The 20,050-nt window shown below is 36.4% G+C and overlaps 1 protein-coding gene across 2 annotated transcripts in view; it reads left to right on the forward strand.

Moving 5' to 3' along the window:
• The window catches only part of egfra (epidermal growth factor receptor a (erythroblastic leukemia viral (v-erb-b) oncogene homolog, avian)), a 69,514-nt gene that overhangs the window by 16,552 nt on the left and 32,912 nt on the right, over positions 1-20,050 (forward strand). For both annotated transcript variants that reach the window (XM_084119208.1, XM_084119209.1), the window contains exons 2-8: positions 15,974-16,125; positions 16,355-16,538; positions 16,796-16,930; positions 17,038-17,106; positions 18,331-18,449; positions 19,228-19,369; positions 19,668-19,784. In XM_084119208.1, coding sequence (XP_083975334.1) covers positions 15,974-16,125; positions 16,355-16,538; positions 16,796-16,930; positions 17,038-17,106; positions 18,331-18,449; positions 19,228-19,369; positions 19,668-19,784 — 918 coding nt within the window. The remainder of the gene's footprint in view (positions 1-15,973; positions 16,126-16,354; positions 16,539-16,795; positions 16,931-17,037; positions 17,107-18,330; positions 18,450-19,227; positions 19,370-19,667; positions 19,785-20,050) is intronic.

Raw genomic sequence — 20,050 nt, forward strand, 5'->3', positions numbered from 1 at the left:
CCGTAACTGGAGCCATCTTTAAAGGTACCAATGGCACACAAACTCTCCTCATGTGAAGCGTACAGAAGATATGACTCAAAATTGATTGCAATCATTTTTGTTGTTAGCATGTTGCTAAGCTAACAACAACAAACAAGGACAAAGAAAACAAAAAAATCTAAAAACAAATAAATTGTCCTCTGCTGTCAGGGTTGGGTTTGATTTATTACTAATTATACCATGGTCTGGGTGAATACTCGATTCTGATTGGCTGCAGGGTGTCCGCTAAAAAGTGATAATGTACACCTAATGTTGCTTGGCAACGCCTGTATACGGGAGATATTAAATAGTGCGCTCGACTTAATAAATAAAAACCCTCACGATTTTTACTCTAACACATTAAAGTATTATTAATTGATTAAATATTTCTTTCTTTCGTAAGTGACCATGGTATAAGCGGGTTAATGCCCGACGAGGTGTCCATTATCAGGTATTAATGGACTTCGGAATTAACCCTTACGGAATTGTAGTGTAACTGTACTTTAATTACTTTTCCCTGGATAATGTAATGGATTACTCTTCATTTTTCTGTAATTTGATTACAGTTACATCAGATGTAATTGCATTATATACTGCGTTGAATATAGAACAATTCTAAATAAAACAATAGTGAATTGAACATCAACATTTAACGTCTACCGCATTTGTCGAACTGCTTTCAAAAGAGAAGGATGTTTCTCAGAAGGATGTTTCATGCGTCAGAGCAAAGCAATTCATCTGTATCATTTCTAGTGATAGGTGTAGAGTCTCTTCGGGACACTGATAACATCTCCCTAGAGATAAGCTTGGAATGGGTCCAGGCGCAGATTAACTCCCTGGCTGGTCCAGAGACATTGTTTTCTGTATTTAATTTCTCTCATCAGACTGATTCTGAAAAGCAATCCCTAAATTTTTTCATTTAAAGAACTTGTTTTGGTTTTACAACCATATTTGTCCATTGTCTAATCTAATCTAATCTAACCGTGTGCTCATAACTCTTCCGATTAGAGGATTCATAATGGTTAAAGGGTCAAGGGGGCATGAATGCGAGAGGCTGTTTTCGTAGTGGCTAGCCAAAGCTATGAGAGGAATTTGAGGCAGCCGATGAGCGTATTCCACTGTTTTCCACTCTTACAATGCCAGCCGAACACTGAGCTGCATCAGGATTTTAAAGCCAGTTTGCCAAAATGCATTCAGGTCTGACACCATAGAGATAATGCTTCTGTTTTGCATTTTTTTAATGTAATATTTTTTTATTACCCATTCTATTCTATTCTATTCTATTCTATTCTATTCTATTCTATTCTATTCTATTCTATTCTATTCTATTCCACTTTATTTCGATAGTCCACTTTAGACATTCTATACTAACTATAAGTAACTTTGCAACTACATGTCAACTAACTCTAATTAGAGTATTAGTAGACTGTAGTAGACTGTTAGTTTAGGGTTAGAGTTAGTAATATAAGTTGACATGTAGTTGCCAAGTTACTTATAGTTAGTAGAATGTCTGTTTGGGAACCATCAAAATAAAGTGTTAGTAGATATTAAGCAGACAGTCTACTAATACTCTAATGAGAGTTAGTTGACATGTAGTTGCCAAGTTACTTATAGTTAGTAGAATGTCTGTTTGGGAACCATCAAAATAAAGTGTTAGTAGATATTAAGCAGACAGTCTACTAATACTCTAATGAGAGTTAGTTGACATGTAGTTGCAAAGTTACTTATAGTTAGTAGAATGTCTAAAGTGGACTATCGAGATAAGTATTCTATTCTATTCTATTCTATTCTATTCTATTCTATTCTATTCTATTCTATGCTATTCTGTTCTGTTCTGTTCTGTTCTATTGTATTCACATGCTGCATGAATCCACACATTTGTTATCCTGCATGGTTTGAGAATGATACACAAGCTCAATATCATAAATTTACATATTTATCTATAGTTCTGCTATAGATCAGATATAGATAATTGCTATTTTAAATATTTTATCTTGATTTTCTTTTGTCATAACTTTTCTTGATTTAAAAATTTCGAAATTTATACAACTTCTAAATTTTAAATCACCAAATGTGGTCTCAGACTTTTGGACCCCACTGTATTGACCCATAATATACAATTCATATTTTTTAGTTATTATGATAATAATAATAATAATAATAATTATTATTATAATGATAATAATAATAATAATAATGTTATGAGTATTTTTTTTAGTTATTTATGAAATTTATGCAAGGTTAAGACCCTCGTGAACTTTCCCCTTATCGCTTTAATTTCCCCCTACATTTTGTATACAAACTTCACAGTTACAACTTCCATAAAACATCCTTTGTTCAGAAGAAAGGCTTGAAGAATTTTCAAGGTGCAAATTAGGTTTAGTCAAAAGTGCAATTTCTTGTTATGCAAAGATTTGCTAGTGTCCAACAGCTGAAAAATGCGAAGCATGAAACAAATGGTAATGTTCTTTGATTTAAAACCCGCAAGGTGCTGTTTCACACCTGACTATTTGCTAACCTCAAGCACATCTGAAAACAAATCATCCAGCCAAGTTACATGGTCCATGCTGGTGCAACATGCAGCATTCTTCCCAGGAAGCATCAGCACATCTGCAGCCGGGCGAACATCTGTTCTGACTGATGTAATCCAGTTACGGCACGTGAGCATTCTTCACTTATGCTGCTGAAAACCATCCATATAAATAAACAAGGACAATTATTCAACTGAACATTCTAGACATAGACATTCAACTAGACATTCAATTAGAGATGAATTATATTTATAGAAATAATAAAAACATTTTGTAACTAATAATAAACAGTTTGTTTTCTCTTTCAAGTCTAAATTATATTTTGGAGACTTTTTAAAGGAACCAGAAGAGGAATGCTCTGGATTGAATGACACATATGTGGAATGCTATTGATTATAGCAGAAAGTGAACTCATCCCTCAGTTTGCAAAAACAAACAAGAGAATTATGTATACATGTATGTGCTTCCAATGAAAGTTTATGGGGCAAGTCATTCTGAAGGGTTTAAAAATTGACCGATAATTGGTTTAAGACTTAATATATAGACTTAAAGAATGTAACTTTCATGGTTTTACTGTATGTTTCTTTACTCCTTTCAATAAAAATTACAAAATTATTTTTATAATAAAATTATTAAAATAATATATATAGACTTAACCTGACCCTTATTTATTTATTTTTATTTTTATTTAAATATATGTTTTTACCTCATCTGTTATTGGTGAAATTCCATTTGGAGGGTCTCTAAATAATAGCACCCAACACTGGCATTGCGAGTAACAATTAAACCAAAAGTGAGATGTGCTACAAAAAGGTTTGACATATTTATTGTATCAAATATTATAAATATTTAAAAATCAGCATTTTATTGTAGTTCTAGACTTAATGTGAGGCATTTACTCATCTCACTTGCACAAAAACAGATTCAGTATTCCTCAAAATGAATGACAGGAATGAATTGCAAACAGAATATTACGCAAACCTGCAATAATTAAATATGTTAAATTACACAAATACACTTTATGTATTTAATCTCACTTTATTAACCATTGCCTTTACTGCTGAGTTTCAATCATTCAAATAATCCATACCAATAAGCATAAATCACTTTAAATAAACATCCTATTTGTGTTTCATTCCCCCCTTCCCTATTCTTCTGCAATTCAGAATGGCAGAACAACTGAACAGTTTTTTTGTGCTGTGCCCTCTGCTGTACAGGCATGAATTTGCATTTACTTCAATCTGAGGCTTATTCATTTCACTTTTGTCCTTTACTTTTTCTCACCTGGACTGGGCTTGCTTGTTTGTTTTTTAATAACAAAAAAGGTATATTTTTGCCAAATGTAATGCAAAAGTAACATAATGCATTACTTCCCATAAAAAGTAACTCAATTATAGTTTCTTTTTTAGTGAGTTACGCAATATTGTAATGCATTTTTTTTTTTTTTATAACTTTCCCAACACTGATTATTAGTAAGTAAAAAAACAAACAAACAAAACTATACAAATCAGTTCTTATTGGTTATTGGACACTTAGTCATAAATATAATAAATACTTGTCATAAAAAAATGTTGTTCTAGTTTAAAAGCTTATATGTGCAATTCCTGACATATGAAAGTGCTTATATTTTTCATATACAAAAATATACGCATTTTTCACACGCAATTGTTTTTATAAATGTGTTCTTCATTCTACGGATGCTGAATATCTTGTATTGAACTCACAAATTAATATCTTTTATTCATATTCGTCATCAGACATTGGTGCGTGATCTTAGATTTGATCACACTGTGGAACGTTCTTCAAAGCTTTTGGCAATGTGACTGCTCTTCAGTCTCAGGCTGTCACAGTATTGGCTGCATCTCCCAACACATCATCTCATGTTTCATTGCACCAGTGGAAGTCTGGCCATTTCAAAGTAGAATTTATCTTGAAAAAAGTTTATCCCGGGCCAACTTCTATGCCCAGTTGAGTGATACAGGGCAGGCCGCTCGACCCTTTCGAGTTTAGAGTGAGGGGGTGGGCTTAAAACAACTGACTTGAGGATGTGATTGTAGTTTTAAACAAATAGTGCCATTGTTTTGAGAGCTCTGCCTTGGCCAGTGCCTTGTTTTCAATGGAAAATATGACTATTGCAAAGACATTGGTGAACTCCAGATGAGATTCAACACTGAAACTGCAATATGTGAAATATATGGCATTTCAACTCTGAGTCTTACTCATTTCCACAGAATATTTCCTTTTCTTAACCTTCTTAACTCCTGTCGATCACAGTTTTTGGCACATAATCTGCATTTTAAACATGACTCCTTAATGTGTCATCCAAACCTCTTTGGATTTCGGAGCGAAAAATCTGATTGGTCACAGTTTCAGGGGCTTGCCAAAAATACACTAAGATCCTTTTTGCTATTGCGAAACATGTGTATCCCGGGAATCTTTACGGTTAGCGCGAGTAGTCCATCTTCTGCGTCATTCTCTTGAAGAGAGTCATTCTTAATCTGCATGAACAAAACCACGTGTTCCATAATGTGAAATGCAGAATGCTACAATGAGTAAATGATGAGTAACGGTTGGGAGCAGCACACACAGGAAGCTCATCCCTGTGCTCTCCAATGCACTCTCACTCTTTAAATCAGAGCTCCGTCCCCTCGGTCACTCACACACTCCTAATCAAAAACATCACATCTTGTTCTGCATGCCTGAACATCTGTTATAATCATACAAAAATCTAGGTTGTTAGGGCGGCTGAATAAACATATTCATACAAATGCATATTGATGTTCATAAATATGCTCGATAAGGGCGTTTTTGTCCTAAAGATACATCTGTAGTTTGTGGTTAGCTGTCACCTTTCAGATTCATTGTGTGCTGCTCTGTAGTTTGTGGTTAGCTGTCACCTTTCAGATTCATTGTGTGCTGCTCTGTAGTTTGTGGAAAAGGTTCAGGGCAACAGGGGATTCCCGAAATGCAGCTGCCTCTTTCCGGTTGGAATGATGTGTGAAATGTGTGGGTTATCCAGCAAATGGTGTAGTAGACTCTTTTATTGCAGAGTAGGGCTAGGGGAAAATGGGAAAGTGACCACAATTTTGCCCATGTTGCCCACTCGTTTTCTCTCAGCTCTCGTAAACCTTCTTTCCTGTAATGATAAAATGCATTGTCGTGTAAAAGGTATGTGTGTGAAAATTGCTGAGGGCTTCGAGCTGATGTAATAGCAGATATTACACCTCTCCCGGAAGAGATCGGGAGTCTACTGCATATTGATAACGGATCCCGGACGCCCGCAAATTATATACAATATCCCGGAAATCGAGCGAGACGCCCTGTTTACACATGGTATTATGACATATTATGATACGTAATTTGTATGATTTTAGTAGGATTTTACTATTGTTTTATGACGCGTATTCGATTATCCGATCACAAGTGGCCAGCCAAAACACATTACCATTATACCTCGTATTATCAATGAAGATTAAAGATCGTTTTGTTGAGACCCTCGCCTCTTATTTCGCCACACTTCGACATCACTTTCACTTTTGCCGCATGAATACTACTGAATGAGCGAACCCGTGTTACGCAGCTTACACACACACACACACACACACACACATATATATATATATATATATATATATATAGTGGACCCATGTAGAACCTTATGACTTAGTGTTAAAGGTGCAGTAAGTGATTTCTGAAAAACGTTGAAAGGGGATCGGACCGAGCTCCAAAACAAACTTGTGGCCAATCAGCAGTAAGGGGCGGACACACTCATTAGGAGGGAGGTGCCTGTGTTGCATAGCGTGTTCATGAATTTGGGGGTGGAGCTATCAAGATAGGGGTGTGATCCTTTTGGGTAGGGGCGTGTTTGCTTTGGTGATTTCAAATATCAACAGCGTTTCTCAGAAATCTCTTACTGCACATTTAAGGTCATTAGGACACAAACAAATTCTACGCAACAATGTGAATGCAAATGTAAATGCTTCTCCGCTCGATTTCACATATTGTTGCATTTGGAAAATGTTCAATATGCGTTGCTTTTTCAGTGTTTCCGCAAGGGGTGCTGCAGCAAACATTAATATATACAAAAGTCTCCTTCTGTGGTCAGTTTTTTTATTTATTTTTTTTAGATTAATTACTGTAGAACCAGAGCAAATGTTTGAAACTGTTGCTCTGTTTATGGTTAGCTACTGGAATAATAGCACATTTTGCTTAATGGCACAGACGGTTGAAGGTCCAATAATACCACAATAACTTAAGAACTCAACAGGACTGTGCTCTTCTTTTCACTTGCACAGAGTGAGTTGGAATAATAAGTAAACTTGTAAGCTTAAGTTTTAGCACATTCATTAGTCAGCATTGCCTCACACTCAAGAAATAAGGACAAAAGCTAGCCAGGGATTTTGACTCATAAAACAGTTTTCTTCACTTACTTGACATGACACATTTTCTGGAAGTTCACTTTGAAGTTTTCAAAACCCTACTGACCTCACTGGCTCCCTGGTTGCTGTATTAAAATATAATGTCCTTCTCAACTTTGCCTAGTCATCTGATGTTCTAGGGTTATGACAGACTTGATGGCATAATTACAGCCCTGCGGACACTAATGTTGGGTTTCATACACCATTGGGAATGAACTGGCTCGATTTGGGATGGAACATTGTTTCAACTCATATCCAGCCATACACAGCAACAAAAGAGGTTGTACATAATGTTGTAAGTCAGTAAGTGATCTTAACTTGACGCTGATGAGAACAGTGCATCTTTGTTACTATAAAAACACAGATGCAGTGTTTACTTCTTGAGAAGAAAGAGACACAAATCAAATATGTGGACAGAAAGAAGACAACCAATGAATCAGCTCTTGGCTCCCTCTGGTTCTTCCAAGATGATGAATAAAGCCCACGACTGTGTAAGCACCAGTGATCCCATTAGCAACTCAATGGGTAACGGATCTGAGTATCATGAATGGGCACGTTTTGTTCACACGGTCAACATAAGATGAATGTTCTCCAGTTTTGTAGCTTTCCTATAGATTAATTGGGGTCATTCTGACAATTTGGTGCCATTTAGGTTCCTAATAGCTACAAGTTATAATGTTCTACTGATTAAGCCCAAAAGCCACCAAGTTAGGAAAGACCTATAGTTGCATGAAATCATGCAGACGTGATCTCACTGCAACTTGATCACAAGTCCACAAGAAAGATGTGAAATGCTAGCGTGCTAATGTTTTGCTAATGTTACAACTAGGTGCTCAAAAGTCCTTTTCTCCAGCATTCCAGCCCTGGGCCTCAGGATAAACAAAGTCAAAGATTTGCAAAGTGTAACTGGAGATGTACACCGAGTTGTTAGGGAGCGCTTTCCAAGAGAGATAAACATTTGCCTCAGTTTAGGTCCTTATTTGTCTCTCTTAGGAGTTTTCATAGAAAAAAAGTGTGATGCTTTGCGAGATGAATGACCTTAAATTGATTATCCATACAGTTCTTAAAAAAAACAATATCTAAGAACACAGTGTCCATCAGATTCAATTTATATATCCTGCGTAGATGAAAAAGAGTGGGCAAAATTGTATTTTCTAATGGAGACATTTTGTTAAAATGTTTTGCTAAAATGTTTTTGTTTGAACTCACCATTATGGTGATGAGTGTTCCCTATGGTTGGGCACTTGTAACTTCAATTATATTATTGTAATTTTCCTCCTATTGATGCAGCGATGCAACAAGAAATCACAGTTATATGGTTTTAAAAGAAGGAAAGTAATAAATAGGTTGCTTTTAAAATCTGATAAAATCAATAACTAGTCTATTTTTCATGTCAAATAATGATCTTGCAATTGACCATGCTTGAGTCACAAACAGACTTAAACACTCAGCATGCCAAACACAACAATGGTAGCTATACTAAATCAAGAGTAAATCTAAAGTAAATGATCAAGTACTCTCTACGGTTCTTTTTTAGTTACTAGAACTCTTGTGTAAGTAACTACGCATTTGTCAGTGCAAAAGACCATTCCTATTTCACTTTACTTCATTTTTTACGTCAATTTACAATTGGTTAGCATGCTTTTCAGTAAGTCTAACTAGATTTTACAGTGTAGCATTGTTACGTTTGTTACTCCCAACACTGAAGCCTACGTACTCGTGTGCAACAGAGGAAGAAGCTTTACAACGAGTGAAATGAAATCAACACAGTATCACTGTCTGGTAATAAAGCCAATAATGCATTTAAAGTACACTCTGTGAAATAAAATACATGGCTCTTCTGTGGGTGTTTTGCATCTGGCTCGGTTCAAACACGTGTCTTTCTCTCTTTCTCTTTCTCTCAATTCCGCCCTTTCCATCCCTCTTTCTTGCTCCCTCAGCCCTCCCCAGAGGCCACTATAGCATCTGGGTTTGGAGTAACGCAATGACCGACCCCATACAAGGAACTTCCTGAAATGTCAGAAGGGCCATTTTTTTTGGTTTCTCTGCTTTATTGCCATCCACTTTTTTTTCAAATGGTAGTGGTGTTGGTTTTTTGAGTGTGTGAGTGTGTCTCTGTTTGTTCCATCTTCTTCCTGTGTGTTCTTCAAGTCCCTGATCTGGAACACCCCCACATCTCCACAGTTTTGAGTCTATATCCCACTCATTGGATCCACTCCCAGATGGAATCCAGAATTTAGCTTCAAAGACACAGAATACATTATTGTCATCTACACCCTGAGAATCTTTCATTGTGTTTTGATGCTATCTTTGTTTACATTGCGCCATATGTAGCGGAATACACCTCCTCTCCTCAGCCTCAAACAATTCTGTCCTAGCAGGAGAGGGAAGTGTGGGCTTAATGCACAGGAAGACCTGAGGAAATGCTTTATTTTCCTCATTAAAACTGGAAGTGGTCCTGAGAGGTTTAAACTGCTCTTGAAACCTAAAGCCTTGAGCTCTAGATCCAAGAAGGATGATTCAGAGACTTAAAAATTACTTTACAAAAACATCTGCCTTTATTCTTGCAAGAAAAAAATTACGCATGTGTTCATTTTTGTGCAATCCATCTTCCAGACGGACAAATGAAACTTTCAACCAAAGTGGGGATAAACTTGGGGTCACGTAATGAAATTGGGGAAATAATCATCTAAATGAATGTTATCTTAATATGTTATTTTATACAGGGAGTTCCTAATTAAACGTGTTATTTTTGGTGTAAATGTTTATTTTTTTTAAAAAAAATACAATAAAAATATATTTTAAAAATGAATACATTTTATTATAAAACAAATATCATATTTGTAATTTTTGTTTTCTCACGTTTGTGTGATTAATTGTAATTAGTTGTATTAATAAATTGGCATATCATGTAAATTAATACAAAAACCCCCCCGACTTATACCGACTGTATATGTTCAGTTGAATGCCACACTAAAAAAGACACACTGAATAAAAGACACCGTTTTAATTTAATGTTACAGGTGCCTCCAAAGAATAAATAATGACTTATATAATTACATTAGAAATCATCTATCATTGCTGTTTCCTCATAACTGTGGATTTATTTTCATGTAACTCAATTACATGATTTGAACAGCTAATGCCATTCCAGGTAATGACACTGCATTAACGAAAAATGATCTGTTCCATTTAGTCTATTTTATGTTGTCTTAGAAACGATTTTAGTACAAATTATTAGTCTGTCTATTTTGTCTTAAAGATGCATTCAGTAGTTTGGTGCAAATTTAAAGCCACCATAAAGTCAATTCTTGTTTTTTATGGAATATTGCAGTATTGATTATAAATGATTTATCCATACACGTCAAAAAAAGAAAATCATGTTCTCTCGTAATCTTGATTCAAAATAACTTCCCTTCCCTCTTGCAGCTCATCTCTTCTCTTCTTTGATGATGTGTTTACTGGCATGAGGGCGGGGCAACCTGTCACTCACATAAGATCGACCAATAGAAAACCACAACCATCCAATCAATTTCCCATGGACAAAGTCCCGCCCAACATTTTTTCTTGTTCAAGAAGCCGTTTTACTCCGATATACCTCACAACAGGAAAGAAAAGACTATCGCAGCTTTTATTTCATGCCACCTACTTCCGGCGAGATTCTGAAGTGTACATCTGATTGACACTTTACTATTCTAGGTCACTATTAGTAGGTCACATGACAGTAACAACATGGTGGATATACAGTAGTACGTTCGAATTTCATTCATACTAACCAAATCTAGTACCTATGCGATTTCTCTGTTTTTAATCAGCCATTGAGGAAGGGGGATAGAATCTCAGATGACAGCTGCCATTTTTAAGCAGGAATTGTGTCATACTAACCACCCAAACAAGCCTTTTCTGAAGAATTTTGTAGTAACATGTTAAAGAAACAAAACACGCTCACACCCTCTTCAAGAAAGATTGTTTATAATGCGTAAGTAGACAGTAAATTACATTTTCTTCCGTATATTGCAACAAAATGTACATGACTAATGTTCTCCTTGGTGTTAACCCTGTAGTATGGATGCATGGGAACACTTAACACACATAATGAAGGACGTCCAGCACACCTACAGCCAGGGGCAAAAAGTAACACTCAAACAGTTGCGTCATATGCAGAGAGGAACAGTATACCTACTGAAGTTTAGCCAGCCTAGGTAAAGCCTCACCTTAATATGGCACTGGGCCAGAAGGATTGCGAGAAGGAAGTGAGCTAACTCAATCTTTAACAACAAAACAAGTGACGTTACCTCTGGTCATAATTTCTTCATCACATGATAAAGTATCATCTATGTTAATGGAAAACATCCTACTGTCTCATAGAGTCATGTGTTTTATGCAACATCCAGTGAAACCAACCAAAGTCATCTGCTCTAGAAGGCCTTCATTCTGCCTGGGACTGACGCAGGAAACTCCATATCAGCCATCCTAGATAACACTGTTAAAGACACTGTTTATGAATTTATCTTGTCCGGTGTGTAGGCGATGGGTTGATGGCTTCACTCTGCGCTATGAAACGCGCTGTTGCACTCATTGCAATGAGAGTATAGCAGAGCACAGGGAACCTGTTGTCTCACCCTCAGTTTTTCCTACTGAACTGTTTCTTATAACAGAGGCCCTCTTCTGTTCTTCAGAACTACTTGCCTTTCGCCCTTTTGTAACATTATAAAAGTCTTTACTGTCAGCATCCTTGCTGTATTAATTAATGCTTGTAAAATCTTGATCGGAGCATCCCTATAAATAATGCTACATGATAAAAAGTATCAGCCGATACTGCTTCTTATCGGTATCAGCCGATACTGCTTCCTGTGATCGGTATCAGCCGATACTGCTTCTTATCGGTATCAGCCGATACTGCTTCTTATCGGTATCAGCCGATACTGCTTCTTATCGGTATCAGCCGATACTGCTTCCTGTGATCGGTATCAGCCGATGATTGATATCAGCCGATACTGCTTCTTATTGGTATCAGCCGATACTGTTTCCTGTGATTGGTATCAGCCGATGATTGGTATCAGCCGATACTGTTTCTTATCGGTATCAGCCGATACTGGTTCTTATCGGTATCAGCCAATACTGCTTCTTGTGATTGGTATCAGCCGATACTGGTTCTTATCGTTAGCAGCCGATACTGCTTCTTATCGGTATTAGTCGATTCTGCTTCTTGTGATTGGTATCAGTCGATTCTGCTTCTTATCGGTATCAGTCAAGTCTGCTTCTTGTGATTGGTATCAGCCGATACTGCTTCCTGTGATAGTTATTGGCTCCAAAAATCCTCTTTGGAGCACCCTTAGAATTTTTTTTTGTCCATACCATGAAAGTCAAAGGGTTCCAATGTTGTTTTGGACCCCACTTACTTTCATTGTAGGGTCAAACATTCTTTTAAAAACTTTCTTCTGTCTGTGTTCTGCAGAAGAAAGAATGACATGAGGTTGAGTAAATTACAACAGAATTTTTATGCTTGGGTGAACTTTCACTTTTAAATCCTTTTTAAGCAAGATGAAATGTGAGACTTTTGTCGTTCAGTTGTTTACAAGCTTTAGCTTTTCCTTCAAGAACAGACACGTTAAAGAATGCGACCCAACAACCCAACAACAGCGAGTATCCTCCGTGATAAATCTCACCTGCTACGTCAACACCTTATCTCACGGTACAATACTAGTTTTACTAAGAAGACTTGAAGGAGGGGTTTCTGTAAATGTGTTGTGCAGTTCATCCATTCAATGTTTATAGAGAGAGGCTTTTTGCATTTGTGTGACTATAAAACTCCATTCTTCAGCTCCTGGTCTCCTTGTCTCAAGCTGGCTCCTATAAACTGTCTCAACATACATTTATCTTGAAAGTCTAGCTTATCCTAAAACTAGAAACAACTTTGACCTGAGGCTAGTTCAGTTGTTTGGCCTCTCTGTTATCTAAGCCTATTAAAGAACTGAATTGCCACCCACACAACAACCCTTTCTACCACTGACATTGCACCATATATGCCTAACTAATGCAGTGGTTCTCAACTGGTTTTGGTTCAGGACCCAGAGTTGACCTTGAACATCATGTGGTGACCCAGCACAGCACCAAAAGGTCTTTAAAATCCACATCGAAAGTATTAAAATCACCATGAACTTCACATAATAATGTGAATAATAATATGTTTTAATCACATTTTGAATCACAATTTTAATTTGTTTTTGTTTTTCTCCAATCAAATCATGAAGCCATGGTCTAAGCTGTATTTTATTTCACCTTTTGTTATTTTGTTATTTTGTATTTTACATTTCTTCTGGTGAACACAAAAGAAGATATTTTGAAGAATGTCGGTAACCAGACAGTTGACGGGCCCCATAGTATTTTATTTCCATACTTATGGAAGTCAATGGGTTACAACAATGGTTACATTCTTCAAAATATCTTCTTTTGTGTTCAGCAGAAGAAATAAATTCATGCTTGATGGTATTACAGAATTTTCATTTTTAAACAGAAAATTTCGGTTTCACTTTATTTTGATGGTCCCTTTAACACATGCTGTTGACTATAAGTAACGCTGCACCTACATGTCTACTAACTCTCATTAGAGTGTTAGTTAAGTATTAATAGACTGGTAGGGTTAGGGTTAGATTAAGTTGACATGTAGTTGCAAAATTACTTATAGTCAGTAGAGTGTCTGTTGGAGGACCATCACAATAAAGTGTTTGCAGATTTTAAGCAGACAGTCTACTTGTACTCCAATGAAAGTTAGTTGACATATAGTTGCAAAGTTACTTATAGTCAACAGCATGTTCAAAAGGGACCATCAAAATAAAGTGTTACCAAAATTTCACTTAAGTTTTCCTTAAAAAGCAAGTTTAAATTCTTAAAGTCATTTACTCAACCTCAATAGATCTTCTTTTATTTCCCAAAAGATGACAGCATTTTTTTTGGTGAACTAGTCTTGCGACCCATTTTTACATCCCCACCACCACAGTTGAAGACCACTGCAATTTAGTATTGTATAGTGATGGAAATATTGAGGATAAAGTAATGAAAGTATTAAGGAGGAAGAAGAGAAAGGACTGTTGCAGAACAGACCAGAAGTCATGAGCACATCACTGTTGATTCATTGTTTTGGTTACTTTTTTCTGTCATATTTGTCTTCTCTAACGTTTTGAATGCTAATTTCTTTCAAATGAGTGGGAGTTCCCATCACCCTTTCCAGCTAATCAAGTGATGTCTTAGGAAGTCACTTTTGAAATGACTGGATCTGTCTTCTGTTGCACAATAACTTAATTATTACTTATGCAGTAATGCAATTATTCACAATTTTACAGTCTGATGCATCTATTAGTGGAAACTGCCAAGATGTTGGTCTCATAGGGGATATCTTGTGGTGCAAAATAGGGGTTGTTGATACAAATTTTCTCATTAATCATTGATGCCTCACAGTTTTATCTGTTTTGATTGCTGCTTTTTTCATAATGGTGTCTCTGCAGCAATATAGACCAGAATGAGGAAATGTAGTAGTTATTTTTTCCCAGATGAGTGTGTGAGAAAGAGTAAGTTCTCGTAGCATTCATACGAGCTCTCTCTTTGCCACAAGCACTATTTATCTTGGCCCACCGCAGTCTTTCCTTTGCCGCTCAGAGCACTTAAAACAAACGCCCACCTACACTGAATTCTGATTGGTTCATTAGCTGCAAAAGACACCTACATGCCTCAGATTGGCTCCGGCTCTAGCATTTGCATTCACAGATGATTTATTACAATCATTTTACAATTCTTTTATTTGTATTAATAAAGATTTTGGAAATGGCTTGGCCAGAGCCTAGACCTAAATTCAAGTGAAAACCTGTGGTTTGACCTGCAAATTGCAGTCTAGAGACACACTCCATCTAATTTGTGTAATTGGAACAAATTTGCATTGCAAAATGGGCTAAAATTCCACAAATGTGAAATAAACAAGAAGGCTCAAGACAGTGATTGTTGTTAAAGGGCTGTGTATAAAGCTTTTTATGCTCAACCAAGACTGTATTTGATAAAAAAATATAGGAAAAACAGTAATATTGTGAAATATTATTACAAATAAAAAAACAGTTTTTGACAGTTAATGTTTTCAAAAAAAAAAAAAAAAAAAAAATATATATATATATATATATATATATATATATATATATATATATATATATATATATATATATATATATACTTAATTCCTTTGATGGCAAAGCTGATGCCAATTTGGTGCTCAAGAATATCATATACATAATTCACCCACTATATTGCTAAATGTACTTTATTTTTCATATAAACAGACACATATATACCAGTATGGCTTCTCCTGAGACTCCTCTGCTTCAAAGCAGTCATAGTTAATGATATGCTATAGCTCGCCCTGTACGTTGATGTGATTGGTTACAAGGTAGATTGCGACATAAGAAACACTGGAGATTTCAAACCTCATTTTTGAGACTGTCTTTGGTTTACTGCAGTTTTAAAGAGAAAATACTCAGCAATTGTGTTGACTTATGAATTTGCACATGGTTTGTCTTAAAGCATATTAAAAACATCACAGACATATAAACAGCATTAAAAACTTTGATATATTTGAGGAAACTGTGATAGATTTGTTTAAAGTATTCTTTGATAAATAGAAAGTAAAAAAAACAGCATTTATTTTGAAATAGAAATATTTTGTAACATAGCCTAATAAAAGTCACTTGTGATCAATTTAATGCATCTTTGCTCAATAAAATTATTTTAATTTAATTTAAAATATCTTACTGACCCCATGTCTTTTTGAATGAATAAAACTGATTCCAATGTGTTTGAAAGTATGTTCAAAAATAATTTGGTTGGGAGGTTTAATGGATAAACAAATTGCAAAAAGAAACCAAAAGCATTTTTGCTTCTATTGGAATTTGAGTTTTATTATGCTTTTTTCCATGAAGGCCTCAGTGGATTTAATTGTTCTTTCTTTCTCTCTGTGTGTTTAAGTGTGTCAGGGAGCGAACAACAAACTGGCCCTTCTGGGAACAGTGGATGACCATTATCAGATCCTGGTAAAAATGTACAGCAACTGCACCGTGGTTCTGGAAAACCTGGAAATCACATATATGACAGAAAAACACGACTTGTCTTTTCTCAGGGTATGATCTATATATATATATATCTGTTTACAAACACTACGTTCAGTGATATTTTACTGTTATCTTACTGTTTGGTTATTGTAAGTCATCTATATACCAATGTTTTATTTTATTTTGTATTTCATGACAGATGCCTCAACAATATTTAAATTATGCAGTATAACAACTCTTTATATAGTATTAGTGATGGATGTTAGTGAGCTTTATGTGTAATGTTTCTGATTTTTAGAGCATCCAAGAAGTTGGTGGGTATGTTCTTATTGGGATCAACACGGCTCCCAGCATTCCCCTTGAGAATCTGCGCATCATTCGTGGCCACTCCCTTTATGAAGACAAATTTGCCTTGGCCGTCCTACTAAACTCCAACAACAGCGTACAAGGCGTGAACCAGTTACCACTGACTAGCTTAACTGGTATGTGGTTATATAAAAGTGTTCTTTGTCCTAGTTTTCTTTTCTTCCAAATGAGAATAACACATGCTTTTAACTGACCTGTGTGTCTTTTGCACATTTGTTTTGTAGAGGGAATAACATTCATTAATCTCCATGCCTAGTGCTGAAAGTTATATTTGGAAAACAATAACAGACCTAAATTTCAACTGTCACTCTTAGTGAAGTTTGTCATACAGTACATTAATGCATTGTTCAAACACTGTCATTTTCCCTCCTAGAAATACTGAAGGGTGGAATAAAATTTACCAGTAACATTCATTTATGTAATGTGGAGACCATCCAGTGGACTGATATTCTGAACATGAAGAGCCAGCCTACAATCATAGAGCCGGCACCAAACTCGGCTAGATACTGTAAGTCCCTCAAGATTATTATTATTTTTTAAATATATACACGCATATTAAATGGTGCTAATTAATTTTGCACGTTGATTAAGAATGTTCTACTCTACTTCCCGCAGGTGAGAAGTGTGACCTGAGCTGTCACAATGGTTCCTGTTGGGGCCCTGGGCCTCAAAACTGCCAAACGAGTAAGTGGTCCTAAACTACTCGAGTATCTGAATCTGAATGTTTTTCCTACTTTCTTTTTAGTAAATTAGTGAAAACATTCTATGTAGAAGTGTTTAAAAAAAAAAACGGAAACCTTTTAAAAGCTAGCGACTGGGAACACAGATACTTTATTCAAAGGTTGAAAACAGTTTATTTGAAGATTCAGTCTCTATAAACACTGCCTTTCTGATAGCCTACTCTGCTCTGATTGGTCAGTTGACTCAGTCTGTTGTGAGTGGTCTACTCTGATTGGTCAGTTGACTCAGTCTATTGTGATTGGTCTACTCTGCTCTGATTGGTCAGATGGCTCAGTCTGTTGTGATTGGTCTACTCTGATTGGTCAGTTGACTCAGTCTGTTGTGAGTGGTCTACTCTGATTGGTCAGTTGACTCAGTCTGTTGTGATTGGTCTACTCTGCTCTGATTGGTCAGATGGCTCAGTCTGTTGTGATTGGTCTACTCTGATTGGTCAGTTGACTCAGTCTGTTGTGAGTGGTCTACTCTGATTGGTCAGTTGACTCAGTCTGTTGTGATTGGTCTACTCTGCTCTGATTGGTCAGATGGCTCAGTCTGTTGTGAGTGGTCTACTCTGATTGGTCAGTTGACTCAGTCTGTTGTGATTGGTCTACTCTGCTCTGATTGGTCAGATGGCTTAGTCTGTTGTGATTGGTCTACCCTGCTCTGATTGGTCAGATGGCCCAGTCTGTTGTGATTGGTCTACTCTGCTCTGATTGGTCAGATGGCCCAGTCTGTTGTGATTGGTCTACTCTGCTCTGATTGGTCAGATGGCCCAGTCGGTTTTGATTAGTCACTGCTTACAGCTCATCTCAAAAACAATTTATTTTGTTGTTGCTCATTATCATATCTAAATTTCAGCTCTGGAGGCTTTCTAAACGCTTGATAAACAGTTATATGAACAGGAACAATGGAATCCGTTTTTCCGTATCATCCTTTTTTGGATTTGCTTTTGCAGTGCAGAAAGCAGAAAACTTTTTGACATGTCGACAACATGAAATACAGGGAGTAGACGTTGTTCACGGGCAGCCAATAAAGACCATAGACATAAACTTTGAGTAGTTTAAAAAAATGCTCCTCTTTAGTTTGTTTAGTTGATCCTTGACTTATATTTCACGACTGCCAAAGAACACTACTTGACCCCTACTTGTCTGTTAGCATCTCTGAAGCTTCTTCTCTCTCTGAATCTAGTGACTAAGGTGATCTGTGCGGAGCAGTGCTCGGGCAGGTGTAAGGGACTCAAACCTGTGGACTGCTGCAATGAACATTGTGCCGCTGGCTGCACTGGACCCAAACCAACCGACTGCCTGGTGAGAAACACACACGTGTGCAGATGCGTTAGATTCATTTCCAAACCATTCATTGTTTGCTCATTTATCATTTAGCACATACTGTATGCTATATGTGAGCGTGAATACAGTTAGTTAATTAGGTTAGGTATTTAAGAAATGAATAAGTGTGAATAATAATAGCAGTATGACTCAACGTGAGAAATTCACAGCCACTTGAATGTGTTAATAAAAACTGCTATATATTTTTGTATAAACCGTGATACTTTTGATGAATAGATATTTAAAGGAGCAGCATTTTTTTTTTTTTTATAGAAATCTATAGAAATCTTTGGTACAGTCCTGTTTCGCATGTGCATACTATGTACTTATTATAGTAATAACTATAACTGGGTTTAACTATACGTACTAACCTTGAAGTACCTATAGTTGAACCTTGGGGAAGTACACTGCAAATACACTATAGTGCACGAACTGTAAAATATAGTGTAACCAAATCTTTTGTAACATTTTAAATCTTGTTACTGTCACTTCTGATAAATTTAAAGCATCCTTGCTGAATAATCAAAATATGCATTTTTTTTGTTAAAAACTTTTGAACTGTAGTGTACTATATAGTATATAAGCCTTTGAAAAAATACATGAAACCTTTTAGAAGTTATCTAGCGGCTGGAAACATTTGTTACAGTGAAACATTCATTACCAATGAAGTGCACAGCTGCAGTAAATGTAACCTCAAGGGCAATGAAGATGATTTCGGACTAGTTGCCTCATGGGAAATGCTGTTTGTTTTCTGCAGGCCTGTAAGGACTTCCAGGATGAAGGGACATGCAAGGACGCATGTCCACGGCTCATGCTCTACGACCCCAACACCCACCAGCTCGCTCCCAACCCCGACGGGAAGTACAGCTTTGGGGCAACTTGTATCCAGACATGCCCACGTAAGGCCAGGCTGAAGTCAGAATGAGACACGAATCTTCGAAACCTGTTATTTATTTATTTTTTTATTTTTTTCACTTGAAACACACAACCAGATTCTAATTATATATTTCATGCAAATTCAAAGCTGTTAGGTCTTGAATTCTTGCATTCTGGAGATTAATGTTTTAGGTGTTCAGGGTTAAAATATAAACAACACAATCCAGGTAAAGAGAATCACTCTGGTCTGGATCATGAGCTCAACTCAAACTCTGGTTTTCTCAGAAAGCAGGATGACTGATGGTGTGATGTTTTTCTCAGATAACTATGTCGTGACAGACCATGGGGCATGTGTGAGAACATGCAGCCCTGGCACCTATGAGGTGGATGAGGGTGGAGTTCGGAAATGTAAGAAGTGTGATGGCCTGTGTCCAAAAGGTACAGTTGAGACTGCCGGTCAGGTTTGGCAACAAGATGTTTTTTTTTAAAGTGGAAAGATTGTTTGTCTGTTTGTTTGCTCTCTTTTTTTCTAGTTTGACTAACACATTAGTCTTGTTTTAGTTGCGTTTACAACTGTATTCTAATAGAATTTAAAAGATATAATTAAAACTATGTAGAAGGCATAAAAACAACAATCCATTGCAGTGTCTGTTAGTGATCTGTCCTTCAATAGTATTGCGCGTCTACTATTGTAACTAAGCTTT

This window comes from Abramis brama (assembly GCF_963993115.1).
Source record: "Abramis brama genome assembly, chromosome: 7".
Taxonomy (NCBI): Eukaryota; Metazoa; Chordata; class Actinopteri; order Cypriniformes; family Leuciscidae; genus Abramis; species Abramis brama.